Source organism: Penicillium psychrosexuale (genome assembly GCF_028828465.1).
Source record: "Penicillium psychrosexuale strain IBT 29551 chromosome Unknown utg000002l, whole genome shotgun sequence".
In the NCBI taxonomy this organism is placed as follows: Eukaryota; Fungi; Ascomycota; class Eurotiomycetes; order Eurotiales; family Aspergillaceae; genus Penicillium; species Penicillium psychrosexuale.
Window position 1 is genome coordinate 1,117,735 of NW_026643187.1, and position 23,716 is coordinate 1,141,450.

Genomic DNA, 23,716 nt, shown 5'->3' on the forward strand with positions numbered 1-23,716 from the left:
AGGGAGATGTTGTATACCCAACCCTCCGTGCGCGAAGAAGCACTGTCACTTTATGTCTCCTATATACTATTTTCCTTTTCGTGTCTCTTTATTTGGGGTGTATTCACCGGGTTTTTACATATTTGGAGCATTCCTTGCATGTTGTTTATTGGCCTAGGAGTGTTTTTGTTATTTTGGTGTCTGATAGGACCTTTTAATTCCTGCCGAGCTTCCTCACGGGAACTTCGAGACCTCTTTTACCTTCTACCTTTGTCTACTCTTTTTTATTCCTGTTGGAATCGGTTTTTGTGGATTGGATTTGAACTTGGGTTTGCATATGGCTTTGGCAGCATCTGGCTTTGATATTTTCCACGATATATACACTTGTTATGTATCTACACTATCTCATATTTCTCAATCAAATCAAAAAGGGGTTGATCTCTTGCATTTTGGCATTTACCCGAAATAAACCCGATCAACCAGCAGACGGTCAGGGCTTGGCTATTAGGCCAAGCAATCGGTGTCTTGCCCTTTTTATATTGTAGCTCGCTCATCCGAGTACTTTGGGATATACTCCGAAGGTACACTGATGTCGTACAATAATGGATCCAGCACGTGCGCCAGACCATAGGTTGTGGTGTCCGGAACCTTGGAACGCGGAAAAGCGCCCCTGGAACTCACCGTAACCTTAAACTACCACGTGCGCTACAGTCTCTCAAGGTTCGTACCTGTGTATAAAAGGAGCATATTTGTCGATCTTATCCCAAGAGCCAGAATAAATTTGTGTACATATTTGGACGTTGGAATTGAAACCCGTGTATCTCCGTCCGATGAGACTATCCACCCTCGGCACAGCCCTTGTGGGCCTAGCTGCCGCGCAGGCATCGATTATCAATTACTCCGCGGTCACAGGCTACTTCCTGCAAGATGAGGCTTCGACTGATGCCTCTACATTTGACTATGTAAGTGAACAAATACCGCGAATTATAGCAGAAACAATCTCTTCGTCGACGCCTTATTATTCGGTCCGCTGACATGTTCAGACAGCGGAGAACTTCGGCCTGATCGCCCGCTCATATCCCGCAGACAAGAATCACAAGAAGCACGAATCTCTAACCCAATGGGAACGCTTCTACCGCCAGGTCACGGCGTTGAATGATCATTCCCCCACGGACGTCGAGTACAAGGTTCTGTTCCTTGGTCGACATGGCGAAGGATGGCACAATGCCGCCGAGACCTATTACGGAACGCCAGCGTGGAACGTAAGTCCCTACCTATGTACCACCTTAACGTTACACCAGGCCCAATCTAACCACCTCCATTCAGTGCTACTGGTCCGAGCTCAGCGGCAACAGCACAGCAAGCTGGGCAGACGCCACCCTCACACCCGACGGCATCTCGCAAGCGCTCAAAGCAAACGAGTTCTGGCAAAAGGAGATCGATGAACAACGAATCCACACCCCAGACCAATACTACGTCAGCCCGCTGACACGCACCCTGCAAACCGCCAATCTAACCTTCACGGGCCTGGACCTGCCCAGACACAGCGCGCCCTTCAAGCCTACCATCAAGGAGCTCTTGCGCGAAGGGATCAGCATCCACACCTGCGACCACCGCCGCAGTCGCAGCTACATCCACAAGCTATTCCCGCACTGGTCCATTGAGCGCGGGTTCAGCGAGGAGGACGAGCTGTGGAACGGCGTGACGGCCGAGTCGAGCGGTGCGCAGGATATCCGGAGCGCCCAGGTCCTAGGTGAAGTGTTCTCCGGTTCGCCCAAGTCGAAGGCGTTTGTGTCGATTACGTCGCATTCGGGTGAAATCGCCTCGATTCTGAGGGTTATTGGGCACCGGACTTTCAAGCTGAATACCGGTGCTGTTATTCCTGTGTTGGTCAAGGCTGAGAAGGTTCGCGGTAAGGCGTCGACTACCTCTGTGCCTTGGGAGGTGAGTCCGCATTGTACGGAGCCGCCGGTTACGTCGGTTACGGCTTGTGTTTGTCCTTCCAGTGCGGTGCCTGTTACGACGGCTTTGGCTACTGGGTTTTAGAGTGGCTTTCTTGGCTGGGTTGGGTGTGTTTAATGGTTTTGCTTGTACAGACCCGATGTACCAGCGAAGCATTTTGTGATGGTATTTGTTACAAATAACGGGCTGCTTAGGACTCCTTCCAACGTTGACGGCGTGGTTCGATAATCTGGTCCATAGGCTTAAGATGGTACAAAGGATACCCAAACCCGTATGTAATATTCAAGATTCCTTTCTCTATAGTATCTTTCGGACAATCTACTTTGAGGGCCTTGAATCATATCTTTTTGATCTCTTTTTATTCTCTTATTGATATTTTAGATGTCGCCCCCTCTCCTCTATTCGTGCTGCCGCTTGTGCGGTGAAAAAAAGGTGTAATATCACACACAACATGATAGGTTAGATGCTAAGCAAAAAAGGACTTTTAACAAAAAGAAACGTCCCCGGGAAGGCTTGAACTTCCAACCTCCCGATTAACAGTCGGACGCGCTAACCAATTGCGCCACGGAGACTTGATTGTGGACAAAGATCAATAGGGATGGCTTTATGAGCAAGTTTTAATGCAATCGATTTTATAGAGTGTGAACCAGATCATAGATGGTACTTCATTACCACCCCCCTTACTATTGACCTATGAGTAACGTGTGAGTAACGTACAAATAACGTGCAAGTAACGTATAAGTAACGGCTAAGTAATGTGCAAGTAACGGCTAAGTAACGTGCAAGTAATGTGCAAGTAATGTGTAAGTAATGTGTAAGTAACGGCTAAGTAACGCGTAAGTGATGTATAGTTAGGTAACTGACGTCTAAAGTAATGCCTAAGTAACGTGCAAGTAACGTGCAAGTAATATGTAGTTAACGCGTAAGTAACGTCTACTTAAGCAACGTCTAAGTAACGCCTAAGTAACGGCCAAGTAACGGCCAAGTAACGTCTAAGTAACGTATAATAGAGGCTTGGAATTTTATGAGGCTCCGGAAGCTTCAAAGGTTCTTTCTCCACATATGCGCCTTACCGTGATTAGTCATCTTTTAGAGTTTTTAACATACGGTATAGCCCTAGGTTGCTCGAAAGTCGCTATATATCATGCTAGTACTATACCTCCCATACTCTTTCGACGTTGATATACTTCACCACTATATCTCCTCATCACCGCGCGTTTATGATGTCGTTTCCCACAATTGAAAGGATGGCAGCCATCACAAGGCTGGTACATCAGCACCTTTCTTCCCTTTCTTCCCTTTCAATCTACCATAACAAGCTTGTATCCATCAAGCAATCCTTGTTTCGTCTCTGTGAAGCATCTATTGTGCACTTGTTGTGAATTCTGACACTTGTTGTATTGTTCCTATCTTTGCGGGTTCAATTACAGCAATGGATCCATCGCAGGCTCAAAACCCGCCCGTGTCGCAGCTGTCTGCCGTGACCTTGACCACGTCGCCCTCGGATTCGCTGGCTGTGGTGGCCTTGAACGGGTCGCCCACTCAGCAGGCTCTAAGTGATGCTCCTACTGACATCTATCCTTCGCCGACTCCTCGTGATGACGCACAGCCTAATCTGGGACGAGAGTCATCGCTCCCACCTGAAATTTTGGAAATGGTAAGTAACCCATTGAGCCAAGCCAATGCAGCTTAGGTCTCTTCAGCCAGCTAACTTTGTCTCAGATCTTTTATGCCGTACTTGAAAGTCCTCCCACGTTTGAGGAATACGACTTCATTTATGGGGATGTCTTCGACAACCCGGCGACCAAGGAGACTCTTTCGACTTTCAGACTGGTGAACCGGGCCTGGAACTTCGTTGCAACTCCTCTCCTTTTCCGAAGGATCCAGGCCATGATCGGATGCTCTACTGTTCGACCCCTTGACAAAATCCTAATGATTTCTCAAAGTCCATACGCCCTTTACGTACGCGACGTGCACTTTGGTCTCTTGGGAATATGGCTGCCCGGACTGGGTTATGATCAGTACATCGAGGATCTGGCAGAAGGAATTCTTCCGCTCCTGATGAGTCGTTTCAAGAACGTTCAAACATTCCGGTTGCAAGCACCCCCCTTGGTGGACTCATTCAGCCCATCAGCACTGCTCATGCCGGATATGCTTGCCAAGCTGACAAATTCTTTTGTGCATACTTTGCGCTTTATACCTGTCCCGAGACTGAGATGCCTTCATTTGTCTCTGCCAACTACGGTGGAATTTGCTCGTTTCTTAACGACGTACACATACTCCAAGAGTTTCGCCGAAATTTGTGCCAGAATCGAAGAGCTACACATCATCATCAATGACAGCACCGGTCTTGGTGTCAGGGCAACCCCGAGACGGCCTCGCTCATTAATCGAGGCCGGGTTTCTAATCGGGCAATTTACCCCGTATCTCGTCCTACTCACATCTCACGCAAAACGGATCCAAGTCCTCAGCTTGAATGCTTATAGCTGGCTTGATCTATCCGATCTGCAAGCAGGGAGTTTCTCTCAACTTAGAAGCCTCCGGCTCGAAGGTGTGCAGGTCAAGCCCGAGACCCTCCATCAGATTTTCATAGAAGCTCGGAGTACGCTGCTTCGCGTTGAATTGATCGATGTTAAGCTCCTGACCGGTACCTGGTCTGAGGTTTTTGATGTTTTCCAATCTTCTCGATTGCTTCCTCCCCCTAACCTCAACTGGCTTCATATTTCTGGATGTGGCTACGCCATGACCGGCCAATACACCACTCGTGGATTCTCGGAAGTCCGACAAGCACTCTGGTCCACCCGTGGCCAGGACTGGGTTGATCTTATAGCCTGGATGGCGATGACGAATAACAACCGTCGTTTCCAGGGATTGCCTCCATGTCCGCATTCTTACATACCGACTCCCCCAGTCATCACCATCGACTATTAGTCGGATACATTGGGAGTCGGATTTACAGAACAAAGAGGTCACGGGACCGGGGGGGGGGGGTGGGGGACATCATGATTTGTAACTGCTGTTCTGGTTTCTGGTGCCTGGGCTTACTGCCGGGTAGACCTCGCTTAGTGTTTTCCCTTGCTGGGGTGTCTACCCGGTGAGTAACTGCTGTCCATTCTTCTCTGCCTGGTTGTTTCAATCTCCAGGAGAGGTATGTAAGATTATTTGTCGATTCTGCGTCTGGTCGTCTTGACCTCCAGGCGTAGCAAATGTAATTTACGATTTCTTTTTTTCCTTCCTTTTTCTAGAGTGATTCTTTTCCTTTCCTAGGCTGATTGCTGGGTATGCGGTATCGTAGTATATTGTAAAATTGGGAGAAGCTAGTCAACCTCTGAGTTAGTTAGTAAATTAGTTAGTCTTGCACCCATGCTTCGATTATTAGTTGGTGACTTGTGCTTTGCGGAGTAGCATGCCTCTACACCCTTTCACTTGTGGGCGCATCTCCCCAGTTTCAATGTCTGAAGATCTTTGGGTTTTCATGGTTTCACGTCGTTTCGTCTTTTCTTCGTTTTTGTCCTTCTCCCTTGTGGCTACTAGGATAATATTGAAACTCCCAACCCTGGTCCCTTAGCTTTGGTTCATATAGCATAAAAGTCGGTCGCTCTTCATCAAATAAGTCTCCGTGGCGCAATTGGTTAGCGCGTCCGACTGTTAATCGGGAGGTTGGAAGTTCAAGCCTTCCCGGGGACGTTTGTTTTTTGATTTTGAATCAAATCCAGTTATCTCATTTGCAAGGGGATATTCTTGCTTCTGTCTTGTTTTTTTGGGGTTAATTTTTTGGGGGTTCTAGTCAGATAGGGTGAGGTTGGTTTAAACTCAGTCGTCGAACTTTATTTATTGTACTGCTCAATTGTATCCATGGGTGTATCGTACATACATAGCCCTTCTTTATCTAGTGCATCATTTATTTGGCCGACAATAAAACGAGCTATATGTAGTCCCTAGTATCTCGGTCATATTTGAGAAGTAAGAGGAACTACTACTTGATGTTGGCGAGGTCTATTCATATCAAAGACAGGAACTAATTGTGACTACTACGTGGTCCATGGCTATATTCTGACGACAGGTTATCTCGCTTCATGGGCTGAATAGACCAGTTATGTATCACTCTACTCTTTATTGGGACAGGTATAGCTCCAGACGTTTGGAGGCATCGGTGTTTGGGGGTGGAGATGCTTAGTTGATGTTAAAGTGTGTGTACGAAAACAGCTATCTAGCCGGTCGATCCATGGTGTTTACATTACTGTTTTTCATAAAATACTTGACATGTATATGTAGATCTTATTCCCTTCAGATAACAATGGATATCTATAATGCCAATTCGTGGGTTGTTCTGGTTTGGACGGGATTGGATTTTATGGTTTACGTCGTCGTGATGATAAGCAACCCAGCGCAGATGTGATCCTTGGGTTTATTATATGTGAGTAAATGTCCGGGTTGTAAGATTGGGTGGCACTGGATTTGAAGTTCGCAGGCCTAGGTTAATCTTGTGACTCCGGGAAGTGTGTATGTCTGATGGATGTCTAGTTGATTGTAGAGTTCGAGACTCTCGATGGCTGTTTCCTGTCGTGCTGTGGGGATATGTCATCTCCATTTGTGGTGTTTGCTATGTTTATTCTGTGTTTATCTATGTAGCAACTGGTGGCTAAAGCGAACAAGTTCGAGGCGTGGTCGGACGAAGTAGCGCTGTGACATATATATATCTTCGCCAAAATAATGACATCTCAAATTAAAATATACCCTTTATTTTGGTGTTTCAGCTGGGAAATGAAGAGATATATATTTGATGACATCTTCGAATTACTTGATCGCTGTTGGACAAAGGAATTTGGATTAATATGTGCATGATAATATACTGTGATATTAGGGCTGCTTGCTGTGTACGACAAGCATGTTCTTTTTATATATCCAATGTCTCATGTCTCTTTCATGAAACAAGTCTCCGTGGCGCAATTGGTTAGCGCGTCCGACTGTTAATCGGGAGGTTGGAAGTTCAAGCCTTCCCGGGGACGTTTCTTTTTGTATTTTTTTATGCTTCCATACCTTTTCGCGCTATTATAAGACAATGGACAGAGAAAAATAATTTATATTTTTACATGCTGTATTAGCTCAACCAACTAGAACAGAGGATAAAAACTAGGATAGCGGCTGCAGCGAATAATCATTGATATGTATGGCCATCCACTTCGCAACTACAAGAACAGTCGCGACCAATATGAAACCAGTCAAAGCCAGGTATTAATGGAGAAAGAAAGGGTAGGGTTGAAATACCATATCAACTGGAATCACCAGAAGAAAAATAAAGTACGGAGAGTAGAAGGAACCAAGTAGAGAAGAGAAACTGTCATCTGACAGTTACATGTATGTAATCGCAAAAATAAGAATGAGGCCATAAAACATTGATACATATGTAGGCGAGAAAACCTGGGTTTAAACAAGGATAGAACTCAAATACACAGGGAAAGCAGATACAAGCGAACAAGGATCACACTTCTTTGAACAGCTAAGCGACCATCAGACATCTCGCCCAAGGCAAAAGAAAACTAGACCGTCCACAGTGATTCACCCTCTATTCATGTATAAGTAATAGAACGAAAACATACATACTCATAATCCTGTAACACTCTGTCCAAAAGGGTAGAATAAACGCCGAGCATAAGGACCCAACGCCAGTAAAGGCATACCAAGAAAACAAGAAGAAGACAAGAATAAGTAAACAAAGGAACAGGTACCTCGACCAAGAACAACTCAACAAAGGGTATAGGAAGGTTGGCCCAGATTAACATTAACCGAACATCCTTCACCATGGAATGCAGTGAAGAATGCAGTGGAACATTGGAATAGGAGAATATTTCAGGTATGAATGAAACCATGTGATGAAAGTAGAGAAAAAAAATCGAGCCTCAGATGATAGTGTAAGCTGGTAAGAAGTAAAACGCCCATCTAGATAACGTCAGCCGTCGCGAGCTAGTACGACCACCCACCCCCTAAGGGGCTGCCAGACTGGCCCGGTTGAGGTTGTCCTGGTTGCATCGGGCCACCGGGTCCGCTAGGCCACCCAGGCATACCATTGCCTGCCATGTTCATTGCAAGATTTGCCTGTTGAGGGTTTCCGCCCATGAAGGGTTGGCCACCATGAGCCTGGTTGGGTGGATACATGGCTCGTGCCATGCCCGGATAACCGGTCGGGTTGACTCCCGGATATCCTCCCATGCCCTGCATACCCTGAGCCTGTGCCACCTGGGGGTGTTGCATTTGGGGATATTGCTGAGGCATCTGAGGTATTGATTGTCGCTGTTGATTGCGAGGAGACTGGTGGTGATGTTGCTGCTGCGGATGATGCCCGAGGGGAGATGGGCTTTGTTGCGGAGCAGACATTTGTTGACCATACTGAGACATTCCAACGCCCTGGTGACCTGAAGACGGCAACGGGGAGGGCTGTGGCTGTGGAGGTGGCTGCCCCCAAATCTGCTGTTGTTGCGGTGAATATCCGTATGGAGGAGGCTGACCCATACCGCCACCCATAGATGGATTGGGCCGCTGTTGCATGAGATTGGGCTGCATGTTTGGTGGGATTCTCAGGGGAGACTGTCCAACGGACTGTGGGTGAGCCTGCTGGGGGTAGTTTGGTTGTCCACCCATCATTGGATTAGACTGCATGGGAACCTGCTGAGGGAGCATATGCTGCGTATGAGCGGGATTCGGCATCCCGGCCGAGGGAATCTGTGATACCTGAACTGGCTGTGACACAGACAAACCCGATTCAAGAGCGGTATTAGACTGGGCCTCCGAGACCGGGGCCTCGCGGGGCTTGGAGTAAAATTCATCCAAGCCTTTTTGGCGGAAACTGCGCTGAATGCTCAACATTTTGTTGAAATCAGACGTGTGTTGGGCTTGATTCATGAGGTCTGCTGCCGAGCTTGTTTGCGTGCGGTCGTGGTAGGGTTGCCCGGTCATTTCCTGGCGTGCACGAGGCATGACTGTGTAATCTCGCAGCCGGGGGTCATCCGTCGTCGACATATGGATCATAGGCAGTGGAATCGAAGATTCAGAAGTATCCAGCGAGAGCCCGTGCGGCAATGGCTCGATGGCATTACTGTAGACAACATCGTTATGAGGCAGCGCCGGCAACAGGTTTGTAGCTGGCTCTGAGACGGAACCATCGCGAGCCTTAGCCGCACCAGGACGTTTCTCACCCGCGAGGTCATCCTCCGTGAAGCCCTGCTTTCTAGCTTTGGTCTCCCAGTAGTCATCTCGAACCCGACGGCCATTCACAATCACCCGGCTCCCGAACTGTCGGAACATGGATCTGGCAGAGACAATAGCGATTTGGCGGGACCGATAGGAATATGGCAAGATATCTTGCTGGATAAGATCGTCTTTCTCGATTTGGGAAGCAATGATTTTATGCAACGATCGGTTCTTGTTGAACAAAAGATACGAATCACGATAATTCAATACCCTCGCGCACTCGGTCGCAAGCATGAATAGTTTGTTGCCCCGGAGGGGAACACGGAATGTCCGGCATTTATACTCGCGGCCACCCTGCGGATATCCCATAGGATCTGCCTTGGTCTCTCCTGCTTCATCAAACTCTTTAGGGATGTACTCATCACCTTCTTCATTGAGCTGGTCTGATGTGTGATCTCTCACAGTAGGGAGCGCTTTGACTAGGGATTTCGTTGGTGTACTCTTGCTGTCCGGTGATGCCAGAGACGGCGACCCGGCGGTGGCTTGCGACAGTGGGCGTGCTTGCATTTGGGGAGTTTGAATAGGCGTGTTTGCGATGTGCTGTTCACTAGAGCTTGGCCGAGGCGTCTTTTGGGGGACGCCCGCGCTTGCGGCGACTTTGTTCCTCTGAAAAAACAGACAATGTTAGCATATATTGAGGTACGCAAGCTGTGATTAGGCAAAGTGCAAGCGCTGGTGGGAATATAGCACAGTTTTGGATGGAACCTATTGACAATGCCTTCCCGCTGCCAACGTACCATCGTCCTGATCCCTTTCGACATGTCCATTTCCCATGTGGTCTGGAGTGCGACTACGCTTGACACCACGGGGGCTTGCTATTGCATGGGAATGTGCTGGTAGGGCAACAGAGACTAGGAGTATCAGTTTGAAAGCAGTGACGGGGAAGGGATACACAAAGAGACGAGTCAATGAGTAGGAAAATATGATTCATTCCAGCAAGTAGTCCCATCGATAGAAAACAGAACGCGCGCAAGAATTTGTGATTGAGGACGAAATAGGAAATGAACGGCACGAGGCCAAGACAAGAAATGCGATAAGACACATACCGGGGTTGCTTAAGTTCGCGGGATCGATGGTCCCCGAGGGGCCATCAATGACATCTAAACCATTCATTGCAGATAAGGAGTGAGAAGTGCCATACATAGCGGGTCAAAGGTCGGACGGTTAGAGCGCCCGTCGCAAGATGGCGCGTCAAGTAAACGCGTAAGGTATCCGGGCAGAGGAGGAATGGAAAGTGGCGCAAGAGAGCAGAAGATGCTCATGCAAGACTTTCGGACCTCTAAGGTAGATCGAATTAGGTCAAGTCGTCAAGGAGCTGCCTTCTAGGTAGGATCTCGGATGAACTTGGGTTTGAGAGGGGAAGGGGATCGAGGCGGTGAAGATGGGAGCCTGAGTGTTCAGGTGTTCTGCAACCAAGAGGACATCAACTTGTTAATAATGGGATATAATCTTGCGCAAATCAAGATTTTGATCTCTTTCTATTATGTCTCTATCGGGGAGAACTTAAGTCTTGCAGGGGCAACAGGAAATAGGGAAAAAAAGAAAAAAATCAGAAGAAAACGATCGTCTGGTGATTGGTCACGAGCAGAAACAATTAGGACTCACAAGTCTGCTGCTAAGAAAGTGGCGCCGAATCAGACAAAAGCTGGGCTAATTCCTGCAGGTTGAATCTGTTTTGGGCTTGGTAGAGGCTAGGCCAAGTCGTTTGTCCTAGAGAGCTCCGAAACAAGTAAAAGATACACACGATAATGTTGGAGATTAGTAATTTTCTCCCCGGGTGATAGATTGATCGGATATTGACCGGATATTGGCTACGATAAAAAGGATCAGATCTGAACGAGGCCGGAGGGAATGGGGACCTTTTTGTGATCTTCTGGGCGTCGCGGGTACGGCGCCAATATACGAATAGGGTCGATAAGAGACTAATGAGATCATAGACGGTAGCACTCAGCTACAGCAGAAGCATAGAAAAATGTAGCTTTCCTTCTCCCTGACTCCTTTGCCTCCTACATAATCCAGGACGATTTTCCGAGGTAGCACAGCGATCGAATCCTCGATATGGGAGTTGAGAAACACGGAGAAGGACCCTGCGTCTTTTGGGCAATAGCATCGAGACGTATGCAGGAAGGGGCAAAATAGAGAAATGAATAACGAATTAAAAATAAATAAAAATAAAACAAGGTGCAACAGTAGCACAGGAGTACAACGCTCTTTGGGTTTGGATTCCTAACTAGGTACAGAAGATGTCCGCATTGGAGCCAATCACGAGGTCAATCACATCTAAAGTATTGGTATTGTCCTTGTATTCATAATCACAGTCTTAATATATTGTTGCCGATCGTTGGATGCTAAAGATTTCGAGTATAGACCATGGGAGAGGGTATAAAATTACAAATAACTTTGTTTAGGTGTACCTGAATGGCCTTTTTCCTATTTTGATTTCGAGCAAGGTCTATCACAACATGGGACAGAGTCTAGGCACTATGGTAGACCTTAGATAGAGCTATAATCACATCTATTCAGTCTGGATCGTGTATTGTGTAACTTGACGTGTCTTAAACAGCTACCGGGGGTCAAATTTATAGACGAAAGAAGTAAGACGTGGAAACGAAGAGTGATGAAAATCGGACAAAGCTCACAGACAATTGGCTCCACAGAAAAGAGACGAAATTATCGATGATTCTTGCGTATATGCGTGTTTCTCAGCCATGCCCACTAGTGTAGTAAACAGGATCTCAAGGTCCAATCCGAAGCAAAGCAATCAATATGCGCGGTCGGATTATATCGGGTCAAGCACGAACTAGAAATACAAAATAAGCCACCTGATACTCAAATCGTCTTGGTCGTCTAGACTCAAAATGTAGTTCTTGTTTTATGCCGACATTCAACAAGCCGGGCGATAACCGGAGAAGGCAATAGTGAGGGGCCATTAAATAAAAGTAGGAAGAAGGCGAGAGGAGTGTGCTCAGGCCGCATCTTGTCAGCCTAACAGGAGCTAACTATCGACTAGTTAGACCTAGTGCTTTACGGATAATGGGCGGGGTATGCTCGTGCGAGAGACTTGATTTAGCTCAGGAATGCTTGATTCAAAAATTACCCAAAGGATACGTGCTCATGGTTCCGGGGATGGGAGATGCTCGCATTATAGTAATGGGCTAGAAAGCCTATGATATATGGGTTATAACGGGGAGCGAACGGTCGTGATTGCAATATAAATAAAAGCCTCGTGTTGGGTGTCGGTGTTTTCACAGCCCAGTTGAGGCATTTAATTCGTCAGAGGATGAGCGGATGACCTGCAGAAGGCGCTGTAGATTGAACGGGCAGGGTCATTTGAGCGGGAACTCCCTAATTAGTCGATCAACGAACGGCCCATGCGCGACTAAGAAAGAGAAGCTAGCTCGAAACGGCTCTAATCAGCACAATCTCCAAATCATCCATCGTGCACACCGTCTATGTCAATAGTATCGCCCCAAATCGGAGTAGGTTTTCGCCCATATACTCGGAGGCGGCTGTACGAGGTAGAGCAAGATGTAGTATCGTCACACAGTAACGCCCGTCGCGACAGTCGGACTACACTATGAAGTATATCGCGAACATACAAGGTTGAAAATGGAAAAAGCCCAGATATATGAACGCTGTCCCAGGTCTCACAGCAGCCCGGTCTTGCAGAGCTGCAGTTATCCACGCTCGGCGCCGGCTTTTCTTCCCCGTCACACAATGACTAGATCTGTGCTGGGCCTAAGAGCACAAGGTGACCTTGCAGCTCTAATTAGGAAAGACTGAATCTCTCCATCATGGACGCTCAATTTAGACCTTGAGCCACCTGGGTCCTTTAGCTAACGGACCTAGTCGATCCATGGCCCGGATGCAACATGCTTTGTTAACTACCACCTTGAACAATGGATTAGCATTAACTTCATGAACCATCGACTCGCGCCGAGTGGCGTGTCTGTTCTTTGTTACGCAGATCTATTGGGTTATGTACTTGCTCTTAACGCCATCGACAGATACGTACATCAGATAATAAGACCCTATCAATCTCATCGCCAGAAAACATTCAAAGATAGCCAACGACGATCGCGATACCGCCACCTCCTGGTGACATCCAATATCTACCCTTGATAAACCCCCACTTCCATCCCTACATTCCCAGAGACATGCAGTGAACACATGCGGAGCAGTTGATTGATACAGATACGCGGAGGAGAACGTCATTCATTAGGACAAGAAGGCATTAAGAATGACAAAGTAGACATATCCAATCGCATCTCCAGCCTATTGCATTTTGACTCAATCTCCGAGCGAGAGCGAGTTCAGAATGTTCCTCCCTTGATACAATATCAGAACCGAATTTGTCTCTACTAAAACAACAAAGGACAAGAATAGCTCTGGCCAAGAGTTGGATTCTGGTAGCTTACAACCGTCGATGAGACAGAAGCGTACACATATCATGTCCCTATCCTATCATTATTCTGAGTACAGTAATTCTAGGAACCACCATCTATGATCTGCGTAGAAAACAGGCATATGCCGGTAGCAAAAGCACGTGTAAGCTGTATATACCCACGCGTCACAAGCAAGGGAGAAATTGGGAGTCACAGTTTCCTATTTAATATAATGAGCATGCTTGACGTTGCCCTGAGAGTTGCGCCTCCGGGGCCACGCGTTGCACAGACCCGCATCTCAAGTGGCTATATCCTAGCTTTAAATCTATCACAGCTCCCAGCTCTTCTAGCACTATACAGACTAGTTTGACTCACAATCGTAGATTTGGCTTGAGACAGGCAACTACGTTTGTACATGAGAATACATAGCAGTGCTTGATTCATCCTGTATATCATAGCGCGCAGATCCATAATATAGTGCGGGCCTGATCCCAATCCCGAAAATAAGGAAGGTTCTCCTAGTGGCGTTTGGATGTAACAATGAAGACTGGAAGTACCATGTTACTCCGAGAGGCTGCGCTCATGGACTTGGTAAGATACTGTTGGCACAGCGATTTTGGGCTAGGTTAAGTTTGACCCACTACTCCGTAGTATGTGACGAATATTTAATTCAACGGCGCTTATAGCGATATTCATCGTCTGAGATATCCCTTCTGTTGTACGGTGTATATTCTAGTAAGCCTAGCAACTAGCCTAGTTGCATTCGTATGCTAGATACCCGGAGATGAGACCTTACTAGGGAATTGATAAGCACATTTTCAAAGCCCGGTCGCGTACATGCATTAGCATGCATTAGCATGAATTAGATTTGCTATTTCTTTTAGGCTGCAATAACACCAGTACTAGCCGGAAGTGCTCGGCGTAGAGAACTCGTGACTCGGAGATCGAGTAAGATCCGCAGGGTATGAAACCCGCTAATCCTAGAAGAGGGGTGTTTGGAAGACCCATCCGGTGTGGTGCAGGAGTTCCTACTGGGCGTGCAGTGTCTGAGGGAGTTAGTTACACGATTAGTTTAGTAAGAGTTTGCGTGTAACTACATCGTGGATGTTGGATCTACTAGTAAGCACATTAGGACTGTCTTTGCAATATGTAAGTACAGTTTGTGTTTCGAGCAGGAGTGTATCGAATACGGTTGTCATAGAGAACCAAGAAGAAGCATGTATTCCAGAGACCTGAACTACCCAATGTTTCCCGGGGATAGCATCACTAGCAAATGCGACACTCGGGAAGACGGTTGTGCTTTCCTTCGCCTGCAAGAATGGCTCAATGAAGCCTTCCAAGGAAAACGTTTCATAATCGAACTCATCCATGACGCCTGAATAAGAACTGGAGGGAGAGAAAAAAGGTGGAGACCTACACATCCTGAAACAGCCAGGTCGATATGGTAGGAGTCAATGTCATTGTAGTACAATGTCTTCTATGTCCAAGGAGCGCTTGCCTTGTTTCAAGAAAGAAAGAAAGAAAGAAAGAAAGAAGGAAAGAGTGGAAGGAAGGAAAGAGAGACCCAGAGATGCTGGTAGGACAACCGGGCCGGATCCGGATCCGAACCACGGTACAGAGTAGGGTAAAAGTCTATCCCGAGATGCTCCATCGACGACAATAATAGTACTCGTATATTGTACAGTTGTCAGTTTGCAATGAGCGTGTCAGAAATATGCCCGAAACAGCGCACAGACCGAAAAAATTAGCTTGAGGTTCGAGTGGGCAGTTGTAATAGAATGGTAGCCGACAGACTTCCGCAGAACGGCTGGAGCGTAAGAAGAGCCTCCTGAGCTGTCAATTCAAACCCAAAGGCTACAAACAACATACACAGAAGAGTCCATATCGTAAATTAAGCATTTCCCCGTCCTTTTTTTGCTGTATAATACCTAAAAAAACTCAAGAATAGGGAGAAGATCTCTAAAAAGACCACCATCGAGCACTGGAGTCTCAATAAAAAGGCCATTCTTGTCTATATCAACACAGAGTAACGGCTGGACTGATTTTGGTGTACAACTATATTGTAGCAAAAGGAGCGGACTTGATATTCAGTGCTAAAATGCAATAACCTTATGTTTTGAACCGAGGATGAAGGTGTGGGGTCGAGGTTATTTTGCCATGCAAATAGGGAAACTTTGCCGAACCCAATCCGTAAGAAACCGAGGTCCATCCGAGAGGCGTAAAACAACAAATCGCTCATCATGTTAACGGGGCCAGTAGGATGCTATTCTCGTTATTCCGGAGTACAGCATACGGAGTACTCGTAGTATCGACTGGATCGCTTATGCTCGGTCTTCGCATAGATGATATTTGTTCCGGTTCGAGAGGCGATATTTTGTTTCGGATATCCTTTGTTAGCCGTTTTACGAGTATGACTGCAGCCATGAAACCTCTAGTTAACTAGCGACTTGGAGCAGCCAATTGTCCGGCGATTTATTAGCTTGTAAAGCGGGTGTGCGAACTAGTCCGAGGCGCTAAAATATTGTGGACCTCACCAACGTGTGTTAGCGGGTACAGAACTTGCTTCCTAAGCGTCCCCAAGTGTCCAGCCCTTGACGAGAGATTCTAGACTTTGGGCTTGGTGGCTGTAATGGCTTTAATTATGCTGGAATTAGTGGGGTTATCTGCGGCAGATCTGACCATCTCTTCCTTCTCATCAACGGTGTTGCATCTGCAAGTTTATTGTAGTCTCCTCCGTATGTTGTAGGTACTATTATTTAATTTACGGAGTACGACAGTTGACCGGAGAGAACTCCGTCTTTTTTGTCCATGCTTGGCTTCCTATTTGATTCAAGGCGGGGCTGTTGTGAAATAGGAAGTATCGGCAGGGTAATAATTCCACTGCTTTATTCTGTTAAACTCAGCGGAGTCAATGCACTCCATCTTCGGGCGCCACCTTTTTGGTTTTGTCCACGGAAGGAGCTGTAGGTTTCCAGCGGGGGTCTGGAGCATTACCTCCGTCGCACGGGCGGATGTTATGACCAAACAATTAGGGAGGGCCGTCTTCGGCGGATTCGAAAGATCGTCAGGAGGGGCATATTGAAGTGTAGTATTGTGGAATGCTTGGACTTGTCGGTGTGAATGTTCTAGCATTATGGGAGAAGACGGTGCTCGCACTTATTATGTACATCATATTAGGATAACTAACTAAACGCAGTGGAATCTCTGGAGTTCCAAGGTTGCCGGGCTAGGGTTTGATGAGTCACCCAACGAAACCGAGGAAACCAGTTTCTACCTATTGTAGGTAACTATGAAGAGAAGAATTAATCTAATGTTATCTAGCCATGTTGTATGTATGTTGTACGTTGAGAGAAAAGAAATCCGAAAGCAATTAATATACAAAACTGCAAACGGGCTCAGGATGAGGGGTTTCGGATTTCCAAGGAAAGTAATCCGTGGGGATCGTGAGTTTCCCCGTGCAACGCTTTCTATTTTATTCTCTTTTCCCTGGGATTAGGGCGAATAAGCAAGATAAGCTCCGCAGAAGGGTCTCCACCGAAAAATTTTCGAAGCATCAAATGATCAGGAAAACTGGGGCCAACTGTGAGGGTCCGAATAGCCGCTACTCCGGGAATTTCTTTTGCCCCTTTTTAGCCTTGGATGATGAGATGGGATGAAATGGTGATGTGAATAAAAGGAATAAATTGGAATAAATATTCTAAAATGTAATTCTTCACGAATATCTAACTTCCTGGGGTAGAATAGTCTAAAAAGCACGTAGCCAAGTCTTAAATAAGGAAAAAAAAAGACGAGACCCATCAGAGCCTGGAACTCAGGGAACCGGTTTCGTGATCTGGTGACACGGCAGACCCAGGGCGCTTGGACCAGGTTCCCCATTATTCTTCGAGGGTATAAGACTCGTTGCGCATTCCCACCTTTCCCTAGCCTTTCCCTTTGGAACTTCCCCCCAGGACTTCTACACATTCCATCTCTCTAAAAACATCTCGGGAATCATCTCTCTATCCTAAAACCCGGTCTATGATCCCTATTTAAAACACAATGAATACTGCCACGCAAAGAACACCCAAGACCCCGAAACCAACCGCCTCCGTGCCAATTGTCCAAAATAAACGCTGGCCCCCCATGGCGAACCGAAACGCCCTTCCTTACAAGCTCACCCACATCTCGAAAGAGAAACTCGCCCGTGAAGCCACCGCACCAGACCCTGATCTGCGCCGTTGCGTGGCTCACTTCCGCCTGCACTGCGGTTCCGTCTCCTGGACCGAGAATGACATGAAGTCTCGGATCAGCTCTTTTGATTTCGAAGACACCGACGACGAAGATGATATGGAGGAGGTCAACACCGAACTGCCGGTCCTGAAGAACAGAGCTCCGGCCAATGACAATACAGTCGAAGTCACCGAACAATTATCATACAAATCAGAGCCCGTCGCTGTTGCGGCTACCCCGGCATCATCAGCATCACCAGCGTCGCCTGAAAATCCCGAGCATGGTTTTTTGGAAAAGGGTCGCAATTGTCTTGAGGCGACCTCCAAACATCTATGGACAGGGGGATCTTGCATAGTTTCCCCAATCGCGGGTTAACCTTGCCGCCCCTTCCTACATTCTCGACTTGCCCACCTTTTTTTCTCTTGATCCTTTGCGGCCGACACTACGATATTACGACTTGATGACCATAATGAACACACCAAAATAAACCATTTGTATATAACTTTACTTTTCGACAATATGTCATTCATAATTACCAAAGAACCTATTTTTTTTTTGCTGGACAACCTGCTTTCCTAATCACACCACAAATACAACTACCATAAATATCGAATAACAACAGCCTTATGGCCTATGGCCCATTCAAACTCGGATCTATTTCCTTTTTCACTCTTCACTTCCCCAAACTCCTCACTCCCACTACCCACATGAGTCTATTCTTGGAGGTTCCCAACCCAGAAGGTCAAGCGAAGTGACTCACCTGCCGCGTAGCCCCAGGTCACATGACAAATACCCGAGAAATGAAAAAATAGAATCCGACGATCTCCAAGACGCCAAGCAATAATCGTCAATCCTGGAGAACTAACGCAGGCCCCAAACCCGAGAATTGGGGGTTGTGGAACTATGATTTTCGCCGTGGAATCCAAACCAGCTAGGAAGAATTCTGTATGGTGGAAAGTCACAGATGCAGTGGCGAATCACCCGCCGATCGGCTCAGGTTTCATCATAGTCATGTCACATTCTCATATTGAACGGTCAACATACCCCGGCTTCAAATGATATCCCATTATATCCCTGCCATCGTTGGCAAAAGCACCCGCCAATAAATTGGTCTCTATCAAACTAGTAGATGAATGGCCTGACCTGACGTCGCTATGTTGTCTTGATTGAAATTGAGTTGCCAGAATGAAAACAAGAATCACAAACCCTTAGACCTTGGCACAAAAGTCACTTCAGAACGTCACTCACTTCCCCGGAACTTAGTCACTGCTCGGCCGAAAGTAACTACATCGAACCAACTAAATCTGACACCCTTCTTGCATCGACATCGCAACAGCACACAGCGATCTCCAGGCCCGCAGAGCTACCGTGCACGCCCGACCAACGGATCCGCCCGATTGGCTGGATCTATTTTCTCTATTCCCCGTAGCAAAAGTATCCCTTCGGTGAACTCTCGGCCCGTGAGCTCGAGCACGATCGACGTCAATGTTCAAACATCCCTGATGTTATTTATGGATGACGCTGGCTGGCTGGATGCCGAGGATGAACGTGCGGGCAGCGGTTTCGCGGAAAGTGGGTAGGACAATGGGCCTAGTAGGGCCGATGTAGATTTGAGTTTGATAATGGCCTTGTGTCGTGGTATCTAGATGCTTGAGTATCATATGTGGTACTAACAATCTGAGAGTGTGTGATGATGGATTGATTCAGTCATTGAGGAGTGGCATGTTATCTGAATGTGTTTTGAAGAGCCCATTCACCCGGATGTTTCTATCAATTTAGGATGTGGTCAAATTGAAATAGCTAAATTGAGTCAAGCATCACTGCCAGAAAGGTCAAAGAGCAAGACCCCACTCGTTCAGTAGTAGGTTTGTCCCCTCTTGGCCAGTCGAGTCCAAGCTGGAACATCCTCCGTGTCTCATGTCATGCCCCAGCGTCCTCGGAAGCTTCATAGCAGCCTCCACAGAGGCGATCTCGACGGTCCACTATCCACGGCTCAGATCTAAAACCATAACGACAGTCTACCTACGGTAGAGATCTGAATACCCCGCAGGCCCATCCCCGCCCGGGTCTGTGGCGAAACAGGTCACTGTTCTAACCGAGATGACATTTCCAAGTGTTTACTGCGCCACAAAAGGTCTAGATCCTATGGATTATATAGTTGTAGTTGTATCTGGGGTAGCCTCTTGAAGGCCGCTGGCATATGTATATATATAGTAAGGAACGGTCCATCGTATAGGAAGCATCCTTATTCTACGACCACGTTGTCCTAGTCCAGAGATCGATTGTATCTGTATTCCCAATGTGCTGGTTGATGCCGAGCCTACAATGAAGTATGTAGTGTGTCGTTTGGACTTTGCCATCTTTGTATCGATAGTTCAAGTTAGAACTTTAGGTAGCATAGGAGTGTATGAGCAAGCTAGCGACCAAATACCTCTCTAGTCTCAGTAGAAAGACTCTAGTCATAGCCAAACTATGAGGATTTACTGTTGCTGGTAATGTTAGAGACAGAAAACCCGCAGAAAGTGAGTCCAAAATGCCATGCATGTCCATATGTGGCTTAGCTCGAAAACCAGTGAATGCCCAACACCGCATCTTCCTGCCACTCCAACAACGTCCATCAAACCCCAACTAGCAAAAATCCCACAGATTCCGCAATTCAGTATGGAGAGAAAGCTCTCATCGCCAATGGCACCCACATTCATGGTGTCCGCACCAGGAAAAGCCATTGTCTTCGGTGAACATGCCGCAGTGTATGGTAAACCCGCTATTGCGGCAGCTATTTCTCTCCGATCGTATCTCCTCGTCACTACTCTCTCCAAATCTCGACGTACCGTCCAACTGAATTTCAGGGACATTGGCTTAAACCATACGTGGGAAATTGACGCTCTGCCATGGAATGTCTTCCACCAACCTTCCAAAAGAAGGTCGTACTACTCTGTTGTCGAGTCCCTCGACTTGCAATTTCTCGAAGCTATTATGCCACACGCAGAGGCCGTGTCAAAAGACCTCCCAGAGAAGCAGCGAAAAATCCATATAAAATCCGCAACCGCCTTCCTTTACCTCTTCCTCTCCCTCAGCTCCTCGGCAAGCCCTGGGTTCATCTACACTCTTAGATCTACTATTCCAATCGGGGCCGGTCTAGGCAGCAGCGCTAGTGTTTGTGTCTGCTTAAGCGCAGCGCTGCTCCTTCAGATACGCGCCCTTGCAGGACCCCATCCTGACCAGCCTCCCAAGGAAGCAGCGACACAGATCGAGCACATCAATCGCTGGGCATTCGTGGGCGAGATGTGTATACATGGAGACCCTAGTGGGGTAGATAATACGGTCTCGGCTGGTGGAAAGGCCGTGATGTTCCAAAGAAACGCCTCCGGACCACCATCCGTCATTCGTCTCACCAAGTTCCCGAAACTACGACTCCTTCTCGTCGACACGCAACAACAACGGTCCACCGGTGTGCAGGTAGAAAAGGTCAAAACACTAAGCACCAACCACCCTGAAATAACAGAGATTATCCTAGACGGCATTGGCAAAATTGCTACTTCTGCACTGGACCTGATGTCTTCAGCTGATGTTTCTGACTCTGACGCTCTCGGACACTGGGGGTCCTTGATTGGGATGAACCACGGGTTTTTGGTTTCGCTGGGAGTCTCGCATCCCCGTCTAGAGCGTATTCGCGAGCTCGTGGATTATGCGAATATCGGCTGGACGAAACTCACCGGTGCTGGAGGTGGTGGATGTGCTATCACGCTGTTCAGACCAGATACCGAAGAGAAAACCATTGAAGAGCTGGAGCGGAAGTTCACTGCAGAGGGATTTCAAACATATGAGACTATCCTAGGTGCCGACGGAGTTGGGGTGCTTTGGCCTGCGGTGTTCCGAAATGGCACTGATGGGGAGGCCGAAGAGATTGATCAGAATACGTTCGAAAATGCCGACGGCGTTCACGGTATCGACCAGCTGGTTGGAGTGGGAGTGCAAGAAAATCGGGAAGGCTGGAAATTCTGGACGCGAGATGTTTCTCCAAGATGAAACAGAGTCATGGTCGATAACCCTTGCGAGTGTGATACCGAGACAAGCTGAATTGGTGTTTTTCTTTATTTTGGGGTTCATTAATGACTGTCATTGGTCTCCCACATAGAGGTGGTCGAGTCACCAAATTTGTAATTCAGGTCTATATGTACATAGAATAATTATAGAATACACAAAGTAAATAAAGGGCAGTAAGTCGTAGAGTCAGTATATCTAGTGCAACAGGAACCGCGTAGGTGTCTCTTGCGATTCGAGCTCCAACGAGACTGACTTTTTCCTCTTTCCAGGGCGATAGACGAGATTCTTCAATCCTTTATTGAAATTAAGGATACACGACACGGAGTTGACGACGGTGAAACCCATCAAAAATAACGACAAAACTGCGAATAATGTTAGGGACACCCGGAAAGAGTTGAAATTAGTGCTCTCCGCGCCGCTGTAAATTCGAAGGAGGATGAGGATAAGGAATCCAATTATAACAATCATAAAGAACTAAATGACTGGTTAGTTGCTTGAATATTGCCTCGCAATCGAGAATCCTTACCATCATCAGTATAAGCGATTTGGTCTTCTCGCGCTTGCAAAATTGAGCCGACAGGACCAAGGTCACTATCGTGACTGGGATCAAACTGGCATTGATAATAAAATCCATGTTTTGAGCTTGAAACACAACAAGGAGGATCTGGAGTTGACTTCCGAATACGAAGAAGAAATCGAATTTCAGGAGAGTGATATAAACCTAGAAGAATTCGGTCAGTCACAAAACAAACGACATTAGCAGCATCGCAACAAACCTGATATGTAAAATACCGACGCTTCATCTGCAAATCCGCGCTGATGTTCTTGTATATAGACCACGAAAACTCCGCGCGCAATTTCCACGTAAAAAAAGCCATGCACATAGTCCCGACGCCCAAAAACACCGGGACAAGAATGAGCTCGACCTGATACAATTTCCGCAGACGCTCGCTGAGGGCTTCATCAGCCAAGCTGGAGATCGTATCCTTGATCTCCGTCATCTGGAGAATGCCATATGCGAACAGGCCCTGATTACAGATGCAGAGACCGACCAGCTGGATTGTGTTCCTCCGGCGCAGCGCGTCATATGACAGAGCCAGTTCGTATATAAGCGCAAAAATGTACAGGCCGAGGAATGACTGAAGGCGCAATCGTCCGTTTGATATGCTGTCGTCGTTGAGGTCGTCCCAAAGACTCATGAGAATCCAGCTAATTTCCCCATAAGCTCCATGTTAAAGAAGGGGCTGATATCCGAGCCGGGGGGCCCCTACCTTTCAATTGCCACTGTCAGGACCGTCTCGGTGATCACCGTTGCGGAGAACGATCGCGTCCATAATGTGTTGGGGACGTATAGTAGAGGTCGGCTGTGGTTCGGGGCCTTGTGATGTTGTTCGTCTTCGTTCATGACCGGACTGAGTGGTACAGAATATGTGCAGATGTCTGATTCCTTGGTCTTGGAGGACTTGTCGTAAGCATCGTCAGGTTTGGGTTGAAAGGTAGTTTGGAAAGGCCTAGAGATCATATCAAAGTTGAGGGGAATGTGGAGGTTAAGCGGTTTAGGCTATTTTCCCTTTTCAGGAGTTTCGGTATATCAAAAACATCCCAAACTAAATACGTCTGCCTCCTTCACAGTGGGGCGACCACGTAAGGCCATTTTAGATCAAAGCCAAGGCCGATCTAGTGGTGTCCTAGTTGCAATTGACTTCCACTAAGCTGAAAAACAGAGGAGCTACTTGTATCTTTGTATGATGTACAGGACTTAGTCGGCCGTTACACAGCCTTATGTTATTTGATAGTCTTGGGATATTCTTTTCAGAATAATTTTTTTAGGTATTCCCCCTTTTATTGGCGATATAGTTAGAAGGATAAGAACATTGAAAATATGT

At 47.1% G+C, this 23,716-nt stretch overlaps 6 protein-coding genes across 6 annotated transcripts; 4 read left to right on the forward strand and 2 right to left on the reverse strand.

Annotated features, from left to right (window-relative positions):
* Positions 1 to 809: 809 nt before the first annotated feature.
* Positions 810 to 2,025, forward strand: N7518_001563 (phosphoglycerate mutase family protein; the record flags this gene model as incomplete). The annotated part of the gene is made up of 3 exons (XM_057182491.1): positions 810 to 941; positions 1,023 to 1,241; positions 1,306 to 2,025. 3 exons carry the CDS (start codon positions 810 to 812, stop codon positions 2,023 to 2,025), a joined length of 1,071 nt encoding a protein of 356 aa, XP_057043941.1.
* Positions 2,026 to 3,373: 1,348 nt separating this feature from the next.
* N7518_001564 (uncharacterized protein) lies at positions 3,374 to 4,872 on the forward strand (the record flags this gene model as incomplete). Its single annotated transcript, XM_057182492.1, has 2 exons — positions 3,374 to 3,598; positions 3,664 to 4,872. The coding sequence occupies 2 exons, from the start codon at positions 3,374 to 3,376 to the stop codon at positions 4,870 to 4,872; spliced, it is 1,434 nt and encodes a 477-aa protein (XP_057043942.1).
* A 3,033-nt stretch (positions 4,873 to 7,905) lies between these two features.
* N7518_001565 (putative nuclear localization protein) lies at positions 7,906 to 10,302 on the reverse strand (the record flags this gene model as incomplete). Its single annotated transcript, XM_057182493.1, has 3 exons — positions 7,906 to 9,785; positions 9,927 to 10,040; positions 10,236 to 10,302. The coding sequence occupies 3 exons, from the start codon at positions 10,300 to 10,302 to the stop codon at positions 7,906 to 7,908; spliced, it is 2,061 nt and encodes a 686-aa protein (XP_057043943.1).
* Positions 10,303 to 17,612: 7,310 nt separating this feature from the next.
* Positions 17,613 to 18,158, forward strand: N7518_001566 (uncharacterized protein; the record flags this gene model as incomplete). The annotated part of the gene is made up of 1 exon (XM_057182494.1): positions 17,613 to 18,158. One exon carries the CDS (start codon positions 17,613 to 17,615, stop codon positions 18,156 to 18,158), a length of 546 nt encoding a protein of 181 aa, XP_057043944.1.
* Positions 18,159 to 20,444: 2,286 nt separating this feature from the next.
* On the forward strand, positions 20,445 to 21,812 carry N7518_001567 (uncharacterized protein; the record flags this gene model as incomplete). The annotated part of the gene is made up of 1 exon (XM_057182495.1): positions 20,445 to 21,812. The coding sequence occupies one exon, from the start codon at positions 20,445 to 20,447 to the stop codon at positions 21,810 to 21,812; it is 1,368 nt and encodes a 455-aa protein (XP_057043945.1).
* Positions 21,813 to 22,025: 213 nt separating this feature from the next.
* Positions 22,026 to 23,352, reverse strand: N7518_001568 (uncharacterized protein; the record flags this gene model as incomplete). Its single annotated transcript, XM_057182496.1, has 4 exons — positions 22,026 to 22,304; positions 22,357 to 22,551; positions 22,607 to 23,039; positions 23,102 to 23,352. The coding sequence occupies 4 exons, from the start codon at positions 23,350 to 23,352 to the stop codon at positions 22,026 to 22,028; spliced, it is 1,158 nt and encodes a 385-aa protein (XP_057043946.1).
* Between the last annotated feature and the right edge of the window lie 364 nt (positions 23,353 to 23,716).